Here is a 22285-nt window from a genome sequence, read left to right on the forward strand (position 1 = left end):
GTCCCAGGGTGATGTTCAGCGATCCCCTTTTTCAACCTTCTGACAAGCAAAGTCAACGGGGGGAAGCCAGATTTCCTTCACAACCGCGTTACTAACTTAACAACTGCTGTGATTCACTTAACGGCGCTGGCCTGAAAGGTCGTAAAATGGGGCAAATGACTGTCTCACTTAGCAACATAAATGTCGGGACTCAATTGTGATCGTACGCCGAAGACTACTTGGGTTTTTTCCCCCCTTGTCGAAGTGAATTCCTCATTTATTTATTTATTTTTTTAAAAAAAACCGTTTTAATATTATTTATTGCGATCGGGCCTAATTAACAGTGAGTGAATGTGAACTTCTAAAAGATTCTTCTTCCTGCGAGCAAAAGGAACCATGTTTGTGTTGCTGGCATTTGTTTCTGCCATGAATTTGATATCCAAATATTTGGGGGAATTTTAAGCAGATGGCAGATGGCTGTGTATTAAAACACCACAATATGTAAATAAATAAAACATAATTATCCCAACTCCTTCCATAACACTGTTTTGCCCAGCAGTAGTCTTTGCTTTCTTTCAATTTCCCCCCCCCCCCAGCCTATAGTTTTGAGATACACTGCGGTTGTAACTTTCTGAATTAGCCACGTGGACCAAACCCATCGTTGTCATCCCGACAGATCTCAACTTCGGAGGAGTGTCCATCTGCAGCATGCGATCAAAAGGTCTGTGAGCTCGCTATTGCCATCTCTACGCTGGTGGTGATGCACTTACAAAACGAGTAGGGCTTGGATCATCACACACACACACACACACACACACACACACACACAGACACACACCCCAACACCATGCAGGCTTTGACTTGGACAAATGCAGAAACCCGTTGAGGAGGGGAATGAAAAAAAAATGGATGAAGAGTGCCTTGAGGAAACCGTCACGTCTAGTCACGGGCCGTTCCCTGTTGTCATCAGCTTTTTGAAAAGTGACGAGATGCTGCAAGCTATCCTGGCCTTAAAAAAAACAACAACAAACCAAAGTTTTATTAATTTTCCAGTTTTACATCCAAATATTTAGGAAGCAGCGTGGCGATTGGGTGGTCGGTAGTCCAATAACAAGAACTTTTGTACGTGTCTCAGGTTGCATCCTCGACTCTTTAACGTTGCGGCGTTCAGAAATGCCGCAAACACACACACACACACACACACACAGGTTAAATCTAGAAATTTGTCCCACTGATTTCGGACACTCCAATTCTAAGCCTCTGGGAAGGTTGAGAAAGATTTGGAAAGATTAAGTGAAAAAAAAATAATAATAAAATTAACAGCTTGCCTTCAGAAGCTGTGGGTGCTCCATCTCTGGAGGCTTTTAAGGGTGTAGGGTCTCCTGCCTGAGCAGAGGGCTGGACTAGAAGACCTCCAAGGTCCCCTACCAACTCGATAATTATTCTGCATTCTGTAAGATCAAGTGGGTTGGGGCCATCCTAACATGAAAGGGAAACTGAGGCTCTGCAACAAAGCCTTTTTAGATCCCAGAAGGTGACACATCTTCCAGAAGGGACCTAGAACAAGCTCACCTTGCCAGATTTGGTAAGATGGGCAGAAATAAGGACCCAACAGCTTTTGGTTCCTCTGTAGCTGCTTAATGGCATCAGAAGATGCTTCCTTTCCACTTCCTAATGAGGCAATTGGAGGGCAGGTTATTTTTTTTATTATTATAAGAGCCGTGGTGGCGCAGTGGTTAGAAAGCAGCATTGCCAGCAAATTCTGCCCACAGCCAGCAGTTCGATCCTGACCGGGCTCAAGGTGGACTCAGCCTTCCATCCTTCTGAGGTCAGTAAATGAGGACCCAGATTGTTGAGGGCGATAGGCTGACTCCGCCAACTGCTTAAGAGAGGGCTGTACAACGCTATGAAGCGGTATATAAGTCTAAGGGCTATTACTCTTCCCTTCCTTCCTCTCTATTCCCTTCCTCATTCTCCTTCCTCGGGGGCGCAATAGTTAAGAGTGCAGTATTGCAGGCACGTTGGTAGAGGACAGGAAGGCCTGGAGGAACGTTGTCCATAGGGTCACGATGGGTCGGACACGACTTCGCAGCTAACAACAACATTGCAGGCGAACTCTGCCAGCTGCCAGGAGTTCGATCCTGTCCAGACTCAAGGCTGACTTAGCCTTCCATCCTTCTGAGGTCAGAAAATGAGGACCCAGATTGCCGGGGACCATACGCTGACTCTGTAAACTGCTTAAAGAGGGTTGTAAAAGATCAAGACGCGGTATATAAATTTAAGTCAGGGCTCTTCAAACTTGTCCCTTTTATGACGTGTGGACTTCAACTCCTAGAGTTCCTCAGCCAGGCACGCGTGCCTGGCTGAGGCACTCTGGGAGTTGTAGTCCACACGTCATAAGTTTGAAGAGCCCTGGTTTAAGTGCTATTGCTATTTTTCTAGCATAGAAAGGCTGGCTCCCTTCCAATGCACAACTGGCCTTCCTTATATTAAGATATTTTTCCTTAGAGGAAGGGGGTATAGTTTGCCAGATTCCCCTGGTCCCTGGTTGACCAAGGCCAGAATCCATTCCCTGGAACTGCAGAGCAGCTCCTTCCTGGTACCTCAATGGATTCCACTGCAATCAATCAGAGCAGAGCCGGAAGGGACCTTGGAGGTCTTCTAGTCCAGGGCTTTGTGGTCCATTGGCACCTGGCAGGTGATCCGCGACCATCCTAGAAAAGTGGTAGCGGGGGAGGGGAATGAGCTGAACTGGCAAGAGAAGCGAGTAGGACAGAGGAACGCAATGGGGCGGCTCCAAAGGCAAAGGAGAAGAGATTAGGAAGCCACGCCTGCGCTGAATAATAAAAGGGAAGGTGTGGGAGGTGTTGGTTGCTGAAGGCCACCGTTTGTGTTGAGGATGAAGTTTCTGTGAATCTGTGTTTGTTTGCCTTGGACGTTGACTCAGTTCTGTGAATAATAAAAGGGGATTGTTGTATTTTTCCTGCGGTTCCTGCCTGCTTGTCGGAAGAGGGGTTTCTCCTTGTGAGCGTAACCAGGACTCACGTAGGCTGGGACAGAACAGCGCTGGGGTTAACCACGTTCTTCTGTTTTCAGGTAAAAAGAATGACTTACCTGGTCAACGACCCAAGGGCTGTAGAAATGCCCGTTTTCTGAAGGCTGCCACCAGCGAAGACGCGTAGAGGGAGAGCGAGCTTTTAAAGGGATTTCCAGGGCAACGTAACGTCCAATGTTGCTCGAATTGCTGAAGAGAAATTCCTGAAGCAAATTCCACCTGAGTCCACCATTAAGGGAATATTGTAACAACACCGGCTGACTCCTGAGATCAGGTACGGCTTTGCCACATCCCAGCCTCATGAAGAATTGCACAAATCTACATTAAGCGTGGAAGAGCCAAAATCGAAAAGAAATATATTACGATTATTATTTCCCGTTGCACAAAACACATCCATTCCTTTTGCCACGAGTAACGCTATATCATTATTCTATTCTGCGTATATATCAATGTGGCTCAAGCCTTTGCCTCATTTGTTTTTTAAATGAAGTACTTGCCTTTGCGCTTTTGTATTTTGTTTATCCATTAGAACAGCATCAGAAGATTTTTTTTTTAAAAAAAGATATTTATCCTCCAGGCCTGAGCACAGAATCAATAAATAGACAGATTTACTTATAGAATGCACATCCCAGTAAATTTGAATCTGCGCTGAAATTTCACGATTTTAGCCCAGAATCTTGGCAGCATATAAAAGACAAAGCATAAAACATAGCCATGAGCTACATTTGTTTATTAATATACATATAATCCTCCAGAAGATGGAAATGCAGCTGTATAAAACCCCAAATGATTGGTTAGGGGTTGCAGGAAAGGATTTGTGCATTTATTCTGGGCAAAAATCAGGAAAAAAAACCATTATTGCTTTACTAAATACATGTAGTGATGGAGCAATTGCCGAGATCAAAGTTATTGCAAAGACTAATATTCAACGGATAACCAAAATTTATTTCACATCAGTAATAAAACATTATTACATTTAAAATGTAAATGCGGAGCTGGTATTTTCTTTTCATTATATTTGAGCCAGAGTTGGTCCACACATAAAATAACAAAGTCAACAAGGGTTTATTTATCTGACTCCAAAAAAGAATGAAAATTGGGTGTTTTTCTATCACTTCACCGAAGGAATTTAAATGCCATGCCCTTACACAAGAGCCCTCTTGCTTCTGAGCAGATAATTTGCCACAAAAATGTGATGTGGTTTTTCCCCCCCAGTGGTTTCATTTTATAGGGACAACTTACTGTTTATTTGGAAAATGCAATACATATAAATTAAGCCCTGTAGCAGAGAAGAAAAATATGCAGAAAAAGTAATAGCGTTAAGCCTTATGTTAATAACAGAAGTCCAGAAGACCATATTAAAATGAAATTTCTACAGAGTTTTAAATCAATTTTTCATCACAAGATACCGAGGGTTAAGTATCCCTGAAGAAAATGGGATTATTATTTTTTTCAGACGTTTAAAGTCCGAGGAAGATACCTTCAGGGCCACCCAGTAACTTATAAACAGGATTTTTAATTTCAAACTAGCCTACATATTTTTTTTTCCTATTTCAACATTTTAGACGCAGCCTCTCTCATCACATAATTTCTAATCAGGTGCAAAAACCCTTTAGAATTTAACAGTTGCTATTTTAAATAGCTCAACACCAGCTTGCTCGGAATCTGGCAATTATCAACCATAAATAAATGCTGGCAATTCAAAGCCAGCTTGCAAATATTTTGGAACTTCAAATGAAGCATCCAAAGGCATCTTGGCAATAAACACACCATGTTTCAATCCTGGTTTGCTGTCAAGCAGCCCATTATTGGGCAGTTAGTATGCAAGAGAGAGTTCAATCTCTTAAGATTAAAAAGTTATTTATACTCCAGGAGATGTCGGGCATAGAGCCAACTCGGGTCATGATTTATGGAACCAGCTTGGTTTGTAGAAAAAAAATAGAGAATATTTCCCAGGCAACTCACTTCCAGTCTCCGTCATTTCTTCGTCTGGGCAAAAAGTGTTTGGGTGCCTATGGGGGTGCTTGAAAAAGGACTGAATCGCTCCGTTTCCAAGTGCCCCATAGGCGCCCAAACACTTTTCACCCAGAGGAAAACTGGAAGCTTAGTCTGCTTGCAAATGGGGGGCTTGGAAACACCCATTCCTCAAATAAACAAATTGTTGTGATTCCTCGCCAGCCAGCGGATCCGGCAGCTGAGTCTGAAGAATCAGAGGAGGAGGAGGAGGGGCCCTGAGTGACATCAGCCAGGCCCCTCTACTCATGCTCAGGCTGAGACACAGCTGTGCTGGGAGCCTGAGTTGGACAGTGATGAAGCACAGTTAGGACAAATCCCGGATGCACAAATGCCTAGGCAAGAGAATCGAGTAGGACAGAGGATTGCAATGGGGTGGCTCCAAAGGCAAAGGAGAAGGCATTAGGAAACCACGCCTTGGCTGAATGATAAAAGGGAAGGTGTGGGAGGTGTTGGTTGCTGAAGGCAACCGTTCGTGTTGAGGATCGAGTTTCTGTGGACTGTGTTTCTTTGCCTTGGACATTGTCTCAGGTCTGTGAATAATAAAAGGGGATTGTTTTTTTCTTGCGGTTTTTGCCTGGTTCTTGGAAGAGGGGTTTCTCGTTGCGAGCATAACAAGGACTCACGTAGGCTGGGACAGAACACAAATAAATAAGATGCTGAGCAAATCTAGGCTGGGTTACACCAATGAAACTCCAGTATATTTTGACCTTGGTTTGTGCTGTTCACAGTTATGTTATCACGTTATCGCATTCACATTTTGTTTGTACGAATTCATAATTTTCGTTTGAGGAATAAAAAAATATACACCGGACAAACAAACAAACAGACAGACAGACATTGGGCAAAACTAGGCTGCGTTAGACCAATGAAACTCCCGTGTATTTTGACCTCAGTTTGTGCTGTTCACAGCTACGTTATCACGTTATCACATTCACATTTTGTTTGTACGAATTCGTAATTTTTGTTTTTGAGGAATAAAACACACAAACAAACAAACAGGTAGATAAATAAGACATTGAGCAAAACGAGGCTGCTTTAGACCAATGACGCTCCAGTGTATTTTGACCTCAGATTATGTTCTTTGGAGTTACGTTGTCACTTTGCTGAAGAACATCTGGAATTCAGAGAAGACTGGGAGATTTAGGCCCAGGGCTCAACCACTTCCAGAATGTAGGCCCTAGAGCAGGGGTGTCAAACTCGCCACGTCATGTGACGCGTCGCGATGTATCGTGACTTTTTTTCTCATTGCCGGAGCTGTGGTGGGCACGGTTTTGGCAAGACGCATCTGGCCTCCGGGCCAGCAGTTTGACACCCCTGCCCTAGAGAAAGGAGCCAACGCAAATTGTACTCGACCTATTTGTGTAGGAAGGAAATAGGGTTACCTAGCTTGGGATAAATCCAGATCTTGAGTCATCAGCATCCGTAACCCTTCCTCATTAAAGAAGAGGTTATTCCCTCCGGACAGGATTCCACATTTTCGGGATGGTTTGCCGCCACTCACCAGTAAGAACCGGTCTGATTCCAGTTGTCCTGAATGCGAACAGAGATTGACACTGCTTTAGGACTGGCCCTGAAGCATTTCTGCTAGGAATTGGAAATTGCACGGGTTACCTGTGTGCAAATGAGTAAATGCCGGGTCAAGCATTTCTCCAATTTCCTACAAACTTTGATTTTGTCCAGTGGATTAAATCTAGCCGGTTTGGATTAATGTTTATTTAGTATTTACAAAGTGACGATTAAAAATGGAAATTCCTTCCTCAATCCCTCCCTAGATAGTCCTTGACTTACAACCACAGTTGAGCCCAAAATTTGTACTGCTAAGCGGGACAGTTGTCAAGTTGAGTTTTGCCCCATTTTATGACCTTTCTTGCCACAGCTGTTAAGTGAATCACTGCAGTTGTTAAATTAGTAACATGGTTGTTAAGTGAATCTGGCTTCCTCACTGACTTTGCTTGTCAGGAGGTCGCAAAAGGGGATCACGTGATCCCGAGACATTGCCGTCCATCATAAATGTGTTTGTTTGCCAATTATCTGAATTTTGATCATGTAACCATGGAGATGCCACTACTGTCATAAATATGAGTCAGTTGCCAAGGGTCTGAATTTTGTTCACATGATTGTGGGGATGCTGCAATGGTCATAAATGTGACCCACAATTTCTGGGGGCGAGCTGTTCCACTGGTTGATTGTCCTCACTGTCAGGAAGTTTCTCCTTAATTCCAGGTTGATCAGTTTCCAACCACTGCTTCTAGTCCTTCCCTCTGGTGCTTTGGAGAACAACCTGACCCCTTCTGCCTTGTGGCAGCCCCTCAGATATTGGAATACTGCTATCATGTCTCCCCTATTTCTTCTTTACTTTAGACTAGCCAAACCCAAGTCCTGTAGTCATTCTTCATATGTTTTAGTCTCCAGGCTTTTGTTTCACAAAAGCTAAGTACAGAGTGCAGTGGCAAACCAGGTTAGAATGCTGGGCTAACAACTGGCAGGCTCGCGTTTGAGACCGGTTGGTGCCGTGTGATGGGCTGAGCTCCCATCACATGCTCCAGCTCCTGCCAACCCAGAAGTTCAAAAGCGGGCAACCACGAGTAGGTAAATGGCTACCACTTCAGTGGGCATCTTCATGGAGCCCCCAAATGGGCGTTCCCCCAGGCAATGATGATGTTACTGGCAATTTTTTTCACCACAAAAACCATTTGTTAGTAATAGTAGTAGTAATAGTAGTAGTACTATACCTTCAAAGTCGTCCTTGAGAAAATCAGGATTCTTGGTGGTTATTCTACAGGTGGGTCCAGAATATCCAGGGTCACAGATGCACTTGGTCCCGTTGACACAACTGCCATGTCCGCTGCACATCTCTTCACATTGTGGTCCTATGTAGACGTTGTCAATGGCCCAGGTCACCGGTTGAGACCCGGCGGGATAAAACCCTTGGTACCATCGGAATCTCACCAATCTGAAACACACAGTTGCGTTAACTCCTCCTCCTAGCTTGCCTTGTATCACATGCTTTGAGAACTTATGTTCCGTATGTGGAAAACGAAAATATTGGCCTTTGTTCCTTCTACGCAAGGTTTAGGCCCAGGTGAACCAACTCAGGCCTCATGGAAACAGTATCGAACCAAAGTCTGTGTGGTGCTCAATTTTGCGGTTCGCAATTGTGCTTTACGTAATACGAGTTAGCTAAGCTTGCTTGTTTCAAATGTATTTAGAACATAAGGACTGGAGCAGGAAGGGACAGGGAACTGAAAGTAGCTTATGGGTGTGGGTTCCAACGCACACGAGTATGTGGAAAGTTGTGTTCAGCAGAGGGTCAGCAGGAAGTCAGCAGAAAATCAACAGGAAGTGTAAGATTGCTGATCATCTGTCTACAGCAGGGGTCTTCAAACTTGGCCCTTTTATGACTTGTGGACTTCAACTCCCAGAATTCCTCAGCCAGGCATGCTGGCTGAGGAATTCTGGGAGTTGAAGTCCACAAGTCATAAAAGGGCCAAGTTTGAAGACCCCTGGTCTACAGTCTTAGGACTGGAAAAGTTATAAAGTGTTGGGACTGGACCTGATTGATTTGCCTCTGGCCTGTAGCTGTTCTTACTGGAACTGCTATGTCACTGTACCTCATTGCAATGGGTTATTAATGTGTAAGTGATGTTGTGTTATCGTTTGCAACGTGCCAAACGATTAGCAAAATAAAGCTCTGAATCTTAAAGTAAGAATTATTGTTTTGTGTTGCTGTCTCTTGTCTTTTTCACTGGGTTTTCTCCACGACACATACTAGCAGAACCCTAAGAAATACTTTCTATCCTTTGAGCACAAAGGCGAGAAATGAACAACTCAAAGCTGCAAAGCTGCAGTCTTCATGTAAAGTACAGAGGACAATCAGTCAGGGGAACAGCTTGTCTCCAGAAGCTGTGAATGTTCCATTGTTGGAGGTTTTCCCGAAGAGACTGGACGTGGTAGAGCGGTCTTGCCATGGGCCTGGACTAGAAAACGTATTCTCCAAAGCCCCTGAAGGCAGGAGAAGAAGCAACGGGTGGGAACTAATCAAGGAGAGAAGCAACCTAGAACTAAGGAGAAACTTCCTGACAGAACAATTAGGTCTCCTGCCTGAGCTGGGGGTTGGACTAGAAGACCTCCAAGGTCCCTTCCAATTATTTTTATTTTATTTTATTTTATTTTAATTCCATTTATATCCCGCCCTTCTCCGAAGACTCAGGGCGGCTTACAAGCTTAGCAGTAGCCTTCATTCTATGTATATGCCTGCTTATTATTAGGGCTTTCACACACACACACCCCAAGCGGCATTATTACAAAGTCAGCTTAATTGCCCCCAACAATCTGGGTCCTCATTTTACCTACCTCGGAAGGATGGAAGGCTGAGTCAACCCTGAGCCTGGTGGGACTCGAACCTGCACTAATTGCAGGCAGCTGGTGTTACTTAAGGAGGCATTAGCCCACTGCTCCACCAAGGCATTGTATTGTATTGTATTGTATTGTATTGTATTGTATTGTATTGTATTGTATTGTATTGTATTGTATTGTATTGTATTGTATTGTATTGTATTGTATTGTATTGTATTGTATTGTATTGTATTGTATTGTCTCTTCTTGTCTCCAAGGTCTCTCCCAACCCTTTTATTCTATGTTCTATTATAACTTCTGGAAAGTTACTAGAAGCTAAGTCATTACAGAAAGACAAGGAATGAGGCTTTTGACCCATGCTACTTTTATCGCTGAGCTGGTGTTAGCTTAACCTTTGTTTTTTATACACGCGTTTTTGCTTTGCTGCAAGCTGTAGTGAAAAGGATGATTCTATTTGCTTTTACCATTGAACATTCTTGTCTCAAGGGTCTATGTGTGTGTGTGTGTGTGTGTGTGTGTTGGGGGGTTTGTGGTAGGTCAGAGTGGCAAGAGAATAAACTGTCCTACATCTACACTGAAAGTCGGCCAAAGGAAAAACAACAACAAGAGTCAACTCATACGGAGTACGCTTGTCTGACTTTGGCACACAACTCTGGCAAGCCTTTGGCTCTCCCTCTTTTTGATTGACAGGCTGGAAAATTAGACAAAAGGTTTGAGAACATGACCCGGAACAGCAGGGATGCTAAATGTTCCGGGAATAAAGACAATAAAAAATGCATGCTTGCATTTAAAAATTAAATATTTTGTTTAATTATTAAACAACCAGGGTATGTGTGTGTGTGTGTGTGTGTTTAGTTTTGCTCCAGTTCTTCAAGGGATTGTAAGGTCTGCTGTATTTTCTAGGAGTCCGTGGACGGGGATGCTGATCGTAAATCTTTTTTTAAAGAGCTCAGAAGTCACGTGAGTGTTCCTGTTTAGGTTATCTACCGTGTTTCCCCAACTAGAAGACCCATTCGGAAAATAAGATTTTTCAGGATGCTTGTAATATAAGCCCCACCCCCAAAATAAACCCTATTTAAGATCATCAGCCAGACGGATGCATTTAGTACCGTATTTCCCTGAAAGTAAACCCTAATGCATCTTTTGGAGCAAAAATTAATATAAGACAGGGGTCCTCAACCTTGGCAACCTGAAGACTTGTGGACTTCGACTCCCAGAATTCCTCAGCCAGCAGGAAGTCGGGAGTCAAAGTCCACAAGTCTTAAAGTTGCCAAAGTTGAGGACTCATGATATAAGACCCAGTTGGGTTTTTTTTTTGGGGGGGGGGAAAGGTAAGACATTTGTCTGGTGAAATGATGCATGAAGATAAAGCCTCAGCTCTTCCAAAGCATCCAGGTTTGTAGGTCCGGAGTTAAAACAGCCATTCAGGTGTGACATCTCGATGGCACTTCAAACGTACCTGTTGCTCCATCTGGCTGTCCTAAGCTTTAACAAAGGGTTGTGGGGAAATCTCCCACCAACATGGGTCAGCCCACTTGCAAGCTCTGGGGAGGAAGATTGCTCCCGTCCATCCAAGTGTAACATCTCGTGAAATAGCTACGAGTACGGCTCCACCTTGAACATGCCCTTTTAAGAGAATAACAGAGCTGAAAGGGACCTTGGAGGTCATCTAGTCCAACCCCCTGCTCAGGCAGGAAACCCTACACCATTTCAGACAAATGGCTGTCCATTCTCTTCTTAAAAACTTCCCGTGTTGGAGCATTCACAGCTTCTGGTGGCAGGTGGTTCCACTGGTTAATTGTCCTCACTGTCAGGAAGTTTCTCCTTAGTTCTAGGTTGCTTCTCTCCTTGGTTAGTTTCCATCCGTTGCTTCTTGTCCTGCCTTCGGGAGCTTTGGAGAATAGCTTGACTCCCTCTTCTTTGGGGCAGCCCCTGAGACACTGGAACGCTGCTATCCTGTCACCCCTAGTCTTTCGTTTCACTAGGCTAGGCATACCCAACTCCTGCAACCGTTCTTCGTATTTTTTAAAAAAGTTTTATTGATTTTCTAATTTTACACTTAAATATTTAAAAAGCAACGTGGCGGCTGAGTTAATCCATAATTCAATAACATACAAATATCTTTAGTACAAGTCTCAAACTACTACACTAAGTATTGCCTCTCTTTTCCCCTTAGTATTTACTGTCTCACCGTTAAACTAATGCATTTCTTATTATATCAATTAAATAAAAATAACTTTCTTACATTTAACGATAATTTTAGTTTATACACATCCTGGTTATTTTAACATTCAATCTTTATAGGCAATCATTGTCTTAATTAGTTTTTTCCTCAATTTTTAGTTTCCCATTAATATTTAGGTTTAACATTTGATATTTATAATTTCCAAGTTTTAAATGACCACAATTCCCTTTATCGTAATTCATCACAAAATCTAATATTCAGAATGCACGTCTTATCTATTTAAATATAGTCTATTTCTCACCATCTTACATCAACTGATTAATAAGACAGTATAACATTCCTATTTTCTATTAATTTCCAAATGTCTTAAATTTAGTAACCAACATTTTCTCTTATTTCAACATTAAATACTTCCTCTCTTTTTCTCTTGATGTCTACATTCTTTGTGTGTTTTAGCCCCTGATCATCCCTTAATCAACGGGTCAGTCTTAGAGGAGATCAACCCTGACTGCTCTTTAGAAGGCCAGATCCTGAAGCTGAAACTCAAAATACTTTGGCCACCTAAGGAGAAGGAAGGACTCACTGGAGAAGAGCCTAATGCTGGGAAAGGTTGAGGGCAAGAGAAGAAGGGGACGACAGAGAAGGAAGTGGCTGGATGGAGTCACTGAAGCAGGAGGCATGAGCTTAAATGGACTCCAGAAGATGGCAGAGGACAGGAAGGCCTGGAGGAACATTGTCCATAGGGTCGTGATGGGTCGGACACGACTTCGCAACAAACAACAACAACATCCCTTAATCATCTTTGTTGCTCTTGTCTGCACCCTTTCCAGCCTCCCAACCTCATTTTCATATCATTAGTGGTGACGTGAAGGAAGCCAGAGTCACTATTACTAAGAACTGCAACTGGGATTCCCAGTGTCAAGGAAGGTCATTAAAATGCGGCAAAACTCACTTGACCAATGTCTCACTTAGCGACATAAATTTTGGGCTCAAATTGTGGCCGTCAAGTCAAGGACTACCTGTATAATGAATGAATGAACCTTTGTTGTCAAAGTACAACCATGTATACATTGAGATTGGCTGAGCCTTCCTTCGTGCCCCCACCCCCAACTCACAGTGACACCAAACCCTCCATCTTGTTACACCACGTGAGCTAATTGCACAACACACCGGCCTCGCAAGTCAGTCATACATAAAATTATAAAATGATTTCCCGTTCAAGAGCCTGACAGCCCATGGATAAAAGCTGTTCTTCAGCCTGTTGGTATAGCTGGCTATACTCCTATATCTCCTACCCGACGGTAGGAGAGTAAAGAGATACCGACCAGGGCGTGAGTCATCCCTGAGGATTTTCCTCACTCTTCCAAGGCAGCGAGCCCTGGCGAGGTCATCCAGTGGTGTCAGGGGACAGCCCAAATGTCTTGTGCTGTGCTCACCACCCTCTGTAATACTTTCCTATCCGTGGCTGTCAGACCAGCATACCAAACCACAATACAGTGCGAGAGGACGCGCTCTATAGTAGACTGGTAAATAAGGTCATTAGTCGTTGTTCTATGCTGTTCTTCCACAATACCCTGAAGAAGTGGAGTCTCTGTTGGGCCTTTCTGGCCACCTGGGTTGTGTTGACTTTCCAGGTCAGATCTTCATGAAAGAGTTGTAGATTTGGGGTCCCGTGTGTGCTGCCCTAAAGTATGTTCTCCTGAACTTAACTGCCTACTAACCCTCTTTGTGATCAGAGGCAATCAGCTTACACCTTGCTTACACTGAAGCAGAAAAATAGAGATAGAGATACAAGCTAGGGGAGATTCAAAACAATGTTTTACCCGCAGAGATGTAGCTTTCCAAAATGGATGACTTCTCTTCTCCAGCCCTGGGTCGTTCCAGCATAGTAGGTGCTACTCGGGTGATGCTCAATAGAGCAGAGAGAATTGAGATAGCTGCTGCTGCTATAACATAAAGGAAGAAGCAGGTGCCAGGTCGCCCCAAAGTCTCGTGAGAACTCAAGTTTCACCGGCTCAGCCGAGGAGCTGTCTGTGGTGCAGCCGACGTTAATCTAAAAATCAAACAAATTCTCCATGTTGAACTGGTGGATGCCTTGTTTTAATTAACAGACGCCCTGAGCTATAAGAATTGTTAAGAATTGAGGTGTAATTTGGGGAGGACCTCAGAGGCAGACGTGGCTACAGTCTTTTTATTTATTTATTTATTTATCGACAGAAGAAACTATTTGCAGCTCAGGGTTGTTATGAAGAGTCCTTGGTGCTCTCTGAGTTTGGCTGTTTTCTTGCAGATGTTTAATTACCCAAACTAGGTGACATTGTCAGCGCTAGAAGGGAGTAGAGTTTGTGGAATGATGGAGGAGGAGGAGGAGGAGGAGGAGGAGGAGGAGGAGGAGGAGGAGGAGGAGGAGGAGGAGGAGAAGGACTGTGGAGTCCTTGGTGCTCTCTGAGCTTGGTGGTTTCCTTGCAGACGTTTCATTACCCAACTAGGTAACATCAGCAGTGCTAGAAGGGAGTAGGGTTTGTGGAATGATGGAGGAGGAGGAGGAGGAGGAGGAGGAGGAGGAGGAGGAGGAGGAGGAGGAGGAGGAGGAGGAAAACTATGGGGTCCTTGGTGCTCTCTGAGCTTGGTCGTTTTCTTGCAGACGTTTCATTACCCAACTAGGTAACATCAGCAGTGCTAGAAGGGAGTAGGGTTTGTGGAATGATGGAGGAGGAGGAGGAGGAGGAGGAGGAGGAGGTGGAGGAGGAGGAGGAGGAGGAAAACTATGGGGTCCTTGGTGCTCTCTGAGCTTGGTGGTTTCCTTGCAGACGTTTCATTACCCAACTAGGTAACATCAGCAGTGCTAGAAGGGAGTAGGGTTTGTGGAATGATGGAGGAGGAGGAGGAGGAGGAGGAGGAGGAGGAGGACTGTGGGGTCCTTGGTGCTCTCTGAACTTGCTTGTTTTCTTGCAGATGTTTCATGACCCAACTAGGAAACATCTTCAGTGCTAGAAGGGAATAAGGTTTGTGGAATGATGGAGGAGGAGGAGGAGGAGGAGGAGGAGGAGGAGGAGAAGGAGGACGACTGTGGGGTCCTTGATGCTCTCTGAGCCTTAATAAAGTGTGTTAGTTGGAAAAGGTTCTACCAGACTTCTAATTTTTTTTACCTCCAAGGACTAAAAGAATTGTCCTCCTACATAATGCACGTGAGCTTCCCATTATTAGGCCTAACCAACCGCTGATCTAGAAATGATTTGGTTCATTAGCTTCAGAAATCTAGAAAGACAACCCCTACATTACCTACAATAACACCTTCTTTATTAGCATCTCCCTAACCTTGCAGTAAAACATTTTCTTTTCTTTTCTTTTTTTAAATTAAACTGTCTTTCCTGGATGCCTAGATGTTAAGTATAACATCTTCTGGGGCAAACACCCTGAAAACGTGTTCCTTTTGAATGTGGCCTCGAAAGCATTTGTCGAACATACTTTTAATCTATATATTTTAAAATATAAAACAGTTTGCATTCTATATATTATTAACCGGTTGTCGTGACAAATTGAAATGTGCATGAATAAACAGTCAGGGGAGGTTTTACTAAGAATACACAAGGTGAGCAACCGGTAGCCTCTTACAACTGCACAAGAATGTGCTGGGACTATTAATGCTTTGCATAAACGTGTTAGTGCACACACAAAATTTGTGCCTTGTGCTTCAGCTTCAGTTTTAATTAAACTCTTGAAATAGGGCATATGCTCTGAGGATGCAACTACTTATCTCAATTCAATAAGTGGACGTTGATGTTCCCGTCTACCTATCATCTGCTTAATATCCCAACTTACACCACAACGTTAGAATGACAACAGATTCTTATTTTCTTAATGTGGAGTCCTTGGTGCTCTCTAAGCTGGGTTGGTCACCTGCAGACATTTCATTACCCAACTAGGTAACATCCTCAGGGTCAGTGAGTGTGGGGCTTGTTCCTTGTTTGTGCACATTTTACAATATACAATATTTTTTTTTCATAGAACAAAACAAGTATTTTGTTGAGTGGTAAAGTTATGAGATGTCTTTTGCGTTTGTAAAAAAAAAAAGAAAAAAGCTTCAACTGCGGTTAGTCCTTGACTTACCACTTGCTTAGTGGCGTTACAACAGCCCTGGAAAAAGTGCTGTACTAACCACTATCGTAACATCCCTAAGGCAGGGGTAGGCAACCTCGGCCCTTTTATGACTCGTGGACTTCAACTCCCAGAATTCCTCAGCCAGCCTGGCTCAGCTTGGAAACCTCTCCCTTTTCCCTCAGTGTGGCTGGCTCAGGAATTCTGGGAGTTGAAGTCCACAAGTCATAAAGCAGCCTAGGCCTAGGCCCAGGGCAGGGGTAGGCAACCTTGGCCCTTTTATGACTCGTGGACTTCAACTCCCAGAATTCCTCAGCCAGTGCAGCTCAGCTTGGAAACCTCTCCCTTTTCCCTCAGCGTGGCTGGCTCAGGAATTCTGGGAGTTGAAGTCCACGATTCATCAAAGAGCCAAGGTTGCCTAACCCTGCCCTAACATCACAGGATCATTCTTGGCAACCAGCATGAATTCACAATAGTTGCACTGTCCAAGGACTTTCCCAGCTGGCTTCTGACAAGCAAAGTCAATGGATGTAGCTTGATTTATTTAATGACCATTTGATTCATTTAATAACGGCAGCAATTTGCTTAAAAAAATGGTTGCCAAAAGCTGTCGCTTAGTAATGGAGATTCCTATCCCAACTGGGGTGTAAGCTGAGGACTGCTATATGTCTGGTGGATAAAAGGACAATTTCGTAGCCCATGTAAATATTTTAGATACCTTGAGACACAGAATTGGACAAGGACGCACTATCCCTACCGATAACCTCCTGTCAATCTTACTGTACCTTCAATTTTCAGGCCCTTATTGAAAATTATAAGGTTTCACGTTGCGTAAACTTGAAAGAGAGTAACTGCCCATTTTCACATTTGCAAAAATGAAATTTATCTGCCAGTCTTACTGGATTAGGCAACCCCCTAGGAATTCATAAAATCGTACCCATCTGATCCTTCTGTAGCCTTAAAAAATAAAAAAGGTAACATATCCAGAAAAATGCTAAAGCAAGATTTATTTATTTATTTTAAAAACTGCTTTGACAGCAAGAAGAAAAGAAAGCAGAGATAAGTACCTCAAACTGGATGATGGTATTTTCGTTGACGTTCAGGTCTCTCGTTGTAATCGAATGTTCTCCAACTTCATTTGAAACAAATACCATAGCAGAATCTTCTTCTCTGTGGCAGGAGCAAAAGGGATATATTTCACAATATAATTCTTTACTTGACGCATCTTTTTTTTCCCCTGAAACTTTGATTAAGTGTCCGGTTTGGCAGAGCAGACGAACAGGACCAGACGTAGAATTCAACATACAGTTAGGACTCAAAAAAAAACACACAAAAAAACCAATTGCAACCAATCTGCTTTCCACTGAGGACCTGTACCTTGCCCAGGTCAGGAAGAGGGCTGAGAAAATATCTATGGACCCCTCGCATCTTGGACATAAACTGTTTCAACTCCTCCCCTCGGGACGCTGCTATAGGGCATTGCAAATCAAAACAACTGGACACAAAGACAGTTTCTTTCCCCGTGCCCTCATTCTGCTGAACACATAACCCTCACAGCACTGTCTTATGTCTAAGCATATTTACCCATGTAGTAGGGCTGTATTATTATTATTATTATCTGCATGTTTTCTACTATCTTCTCTTATTGGTATCATTATTATTACTCCACTGCTTTGCATGTACATTGAGAGTTTCTGCCTCAGAGATAATTTCCTTGTGCATCTAATCATACTTGGTCAAATTATTCTAATTCTATTCTATTCTATTCTATTCTATTCTATTCTATTCTATTCTATTCTATTCTATTCTATTCTATTCTATTCTATTCTATTCTATTCTATTCTATTCTACTCTACTCTACTCTATTCTATTCTATTCTATTCTATTCTATTCTATTCTAATTCTATTCTATTCTATTCTAATTCTATTCTATTCTATTCTATTCTTATTCTAATCCAGTCTATTTCTACTCTACTCTACTCTACTCTACTCTACTCCTCTACTCCACTCCATTCTGGTCCAGTCCAGTCCAGTCTATTACTACTCTACTCTACTCTACTCTACTCTACTCTACTCTACTCTACTCTACTCTACTCTACTCTACTCTACTCTACTCTACTCCATTCTGGTCCAGTCCAGTCCAGTCCAGTCTATTTCTATTCTATTCTACTCTACTCTACTCTACTCTACTCCATTCTGGTCCAGTCCAGTCCAGTTCAGTCCAGTCTAGTCTCTCTACTCTACTCTACTCGACTCTACTCCATTCTGGTCCAGTCCAGTCCAGTCCAGTCTATTTCTATTCTATTCTACTCTACTCTACTCTACTCTACTCTACTCTACTCCATTCTGGTCCAGTCCAGTCCAGTTCAGTCCAGTCTAGTCTCTCTACTCTACTCTACTCTACTCTACTCTACTCTACTCTACTCTGCTCTACTCTACTCTACTCCATTCTGGTCCAGTCCAGTCCAGTTCAGTCCAGTCTAGTCTCTCTACTCTACTCTACTCTACTCTACTCTACTCCATTTTGGTCCAGTCCAGTCCATTCTATTTCTACTCTACTCTACTCTACTCCTCTACTCCACTCCATTCTGGTCCAGTCCAGTCTATTTCTACTCTATTCTACTCTATTCCTATTCCTATTCCTATTCTAATCCCGTCTATTTCTACTCCACTCTGCTCTACTGTACTCTATTCCTCTACTCCACTCCATTCTGGTCCAGTCCAGTCCAGTCTATCTCTACTCTACTCTCATGTCTCACTATGTATACTTATATATTTTCAGTTTAATACATACGGTGCTCCTTTGGATGAATATGGACAATAAAGTCCAATGTTGCCACCAGGATAGAAAAACCAGTTGTCTTCTTTTGGGCCCAAGTCAAAAGAATCCAAAAGGATCACAGGATTTTTGAGGTTATTTCCATCAATAATGAAGTCATCTATAATCCAAATCTCCTCCTTCTTACCTAGGAAAAATAAGAAAAAAAATTAAATAAAATCCTGATAACCACAGATCTATTTCCTAGAGACCACTAGGAAATAATGGTATGCAATGGAATAGTTTATCAGTTGCCACTAAGAGAACTCAGTGCTTCCTAAAACACACTAAGAAATGATCACGAGTAGTAATATTTTCCCGTATAAATTTCAAATCTGATAATGATAGATTGACAGAAGGAGATAACATTAATGAACGCTTCTCCGTTAGGCACATTAACTCAAGCACACCGAGTCTGTCATTAAGAATATGCCACTGAACTTCACTTGCTGCTCAAATTGTCTTTCAGAATCAAAATCTACAGGCAGTCCTCAACACGTAACGGTAATGGAGCTTGCCCACCAAAGCCATATGTCATTACAGTCCATTTTACAACCTTTCACGCAGAGGGTTGTCAAGCGAATCAACTTGACCGTTGAACAAATGCATTAAGCGAACACCAGAGTTGTTAGGTGAACCACTAGGAGGTGGTTTTTCCAAAAAAACTGCAAGTACCATCTTTTGACAAAATTGCCATAAAAATGTGGTCACACCACCATGGGACACGGCTAATGGCTGTAAATGAGCCCATGTTGCTGCGCAATCAAAGTCCAGTCATGTGATCGTGAAAGACAGCCCCAACCAGTCAGAACTGGGTTGTAAGCAGTGGTGGTATTCATTCAAAGAACTGGGTGTTCGCTTATTTGAATCCCTACCACTGGATGGATGGATGGGTGGAGGGATAGATAGATAGATAGATAGAGTAGTGGGATTCAGCCGGTTCGCACCACTTTGGCAGAACCGGTAGCTAATCTTTTGTTGCCCAGGCCCAGAATGGACTTACGGAAGCGGCATCCATGCAGAGAACCGCTTGTTCACATATTTGAATCCCACTACTCACTCCTTCCTTCCTTCCTTCCTTCCTTCCTTCCTTCCTTCCTTCCTTCCTTCCTTCCTTCCTGTCTGTGGTGGGATTCAGCCAGTTTGCACCACTTCGGCAGAACCAGTAGCTAATTTTTTTGCTGCCCAGGCCCAGAATGGACTTCCAGAAGTGGTTGTTCACATATTTGAATCCCACCATTCCATGTCTCCATCTCTCCCTCTCTCTCCAAACCAGATTCCACCTGTACTTTATTCAGGGATTAGATGGCTTTTTTCAGGAGAAGGACAGGCGGAGTCAAGAGAGGAATCAGCCTGGAGTCCTTACTTATTTGAATCCCACTGCTGGTTGTAAGTCTCCTTTTTCAATTCAGTTGCTAAGCAATCGGTTGTAATAATAATAATAATAATAATAATAATAATAATAATAATAATAATAATAATAATAATAATGATAATGTTGGAAGGGACCTTGGAGGTCATCTAGTTCAACCCCCTGCTCAGGCAGGAAACCCTAGACCATTTCAGACAAATGGCTGTCCAGTCTCTTCTTAGAAACGCGGAGGACTCCCTGTCTCTCAAAGCCGTTAAAATTTAGATCCTTCGTTCTGTACCGTTGTTGTACGGTTGCCAGATCCTGAACCGTGTGGCGCTGTTTCGTGCCGAGTATGGCAGTGGGATGTTAATAAAAAGGACATCGGTGGTTTGGGTGAAGTAAAACTCATCTATCAGGTGCCAAGTGATGCCTCCGTTGATGGAATACTGGAGCAGAATAGAATGAGATCTTTCCGGAGTACCTGGAACGTAAGACAAGACATCGCAATGAAGACAAGGGTAAGATTAGAGTTCTCCAACCTTTTGGGCACCAGAGACCAGTTCCGTGGAGAGATTTTTCCGTGGACTGGAGAGTGCGTGGTTTCGTATGCTGCCTGCATCCTGCGGATGGGGCTTTGCTTGTTTGTGCGGACCGGTTGCTGGCATGCTGTGGCCCGGTATACCAGTCCACGGACCGGGGATTGGGGATCCCTGGCTAAGATAAATCATTTATGAAAGCTTACCTTGATGAAATTGAGTCATTTCTTTAAAGGAGTCTTTATATAGTAGTCAATAATACCACACGTATTATAATAATACCACAAATACAATAATACCACAAATGCTACAAACTCTGATGTTTGGGCCTATTTTTTGAGGGTGGCACCAGTTATTGGACAAGATTTTGAGATGTCATGGAGTGTTCATGGAGAGAAATAGACCATCTTTGCTTTAATAGAAGAATCCATCTTTTGGTTTTCTGTACTTTTAAGAAAACGCCAGAATTTCTCCCCCCAAAATATGACGCAGTGTTTAATATTGTTCTGTTCAAAGATATAGAGATTCCGGATCCCCCCACCTACTTTTTTTTTCCATAAAGAGGAATTTTACATATCAAAAATGGCAGCCTGTTGTAGTCTTGGGCAAGACAATTTTCTAACTACAGATTCGGGCGAAAGCTTTATGACAAGATGAATCCAAAACAGCAAAACGATTTGGATAACTGATGCCAGGTTGTGTTAAGAGTTAAATTTAGGAAGACAGAAATTAGTATTTCTCAGACAGCATCTAAATTTGCCAAAGTGAACTAGTCAACTGCCAAGTATCCAGTAATTCAGAATGCTGGGAAGAAAATGGCTGGGATTTAAAGTCTGGCGCAGAGGCCTAACTAAGGCCGTTGACAGTTTTACACCGTATTGCAGATGACAAATAATTGACTTATGTTTTCATTCTTGTCTGCAACAGAGTCTCATTTTGTCGAGTCATTTCTGACTCGGCTTCAACATAGGCCTTTTGCTGAGTAAGCCTTTGGAGTCTGTGATTTTACTGCCAGGTTAATAGTATAGTATATTAGTATAAGTAAGTATAAAATGTAGCATTAATCTCCACAGATGCTGGGGGAACCATACAACCGGTTGTAGGTATTACGACACAAGTAACATCTTCCTAGCTTCATCAGGTCATTGAGTCTTGGTTCTGAGGGGTAATTGGATGTTTGTGAATTAGTTCCACTTTTGGACTCAGCGAGGATTATATTAATTTATCGTTACTCCTGTTCGGGGTAGTGATTAAGGCAACAGGTTAAGAAGCAAAAACAGTCAGTTCTAGTCTCAACTAAGGCACGAAAGCAGCTAGTTCCCTAGCAAGCCACTTCTGGAAAAAAAAAATCTGCTAAGAAAACTGCAAGGAACAATAATCCAATCTGACTAAAAGGGGGACTGTTTCCCCTCCGTTAGGCAGCGGTAAAGAGAACACCCATGTCCTTCTTTAAAATGCTACTTACCTTTAGCTAAAAATCTGAATGAAAACTGAATATACATTGTATTTGTAGAGTCCAGATCCCTTGAAACGAGCATCCTCAACCCTTCCTGTAAAAAGAGAATAGATAGTGTTACTGTTTTTCATGGACTTAAATAATACCTGGGTAAATCGTTCTTAGCAAGCAAATCCAGCACAGTTTTTTTTCTTTAAAAAAAAAAACCTTCTTCAAAACTACTAAAGTAATGCTATATAATTGGAACTAGGGTGAAGAGTGAGGTGACTGGTTTAATAATTTCCCAATATTTGGGGGGCATGGCGGTAGGCCGCAGTTGAGAGTTGTCTGATATCTTTTCTGTGTCCTTCTCCTAAATCAGGGTAAGGCCGCATTGGCTCTTTTATGACTCGTGGACTTCAACTCCCAGAATTCCTGAGCCAGCCAGGCTGA

At 42.8% G+C, this 22285-nt stretch overlaps 1 protein-coding gene across 1 annotated transcript in view; it reads right to left on the reverse strand.

Annotated features, from left to right (window-relative positions):
* The window catches only part of RELN (reelin), a gene marked incomplete at its 5' end in the record, with an annotated part of 292461 nt that overhangs the window by 49006 nt on the left and 221170 nt on the right, over nt 1–22285 (reverse strand). The window contains 8 exons of the mRNA XM_083366535.1: nt 3094–3352; nt 6433–6580; nt 7783–8003; nt 13415–13644; nt 16757–16859; nt 18484–18655; nt 20160–20342; nt 21863–21947. Coding sequence (XP_083222661.1) covers nt 3094–3352; nt 6433–6580; nt 7783–8003; nt 13415–13644; nt 16757–16859; nt 18484–18655; nt 20160–20342; nt 21863–21947 — 1401 coding nt within the window. The remainder of the gene's footprint in view (nt 1–3093; nt 3353–6432; nt 6581–7782; nt 8004–13414; nt 13645–16756; nt 16860–18483; nt 18656–20159; nt 20343–21862; nt 21948–22285) is intronic.

Source organism: Vipera ursinii (assembly GCF_947247035.1).
Source record: "Vipera ursinii genome assembly, chromosome: 6".
In the NCBI taxonomy this organism is placed as follows: Eukaryota; Metazoa; Chordata; class Lepidosauria; order Squamata; family Viperidae; genus Vipera; species Vipera ursinii.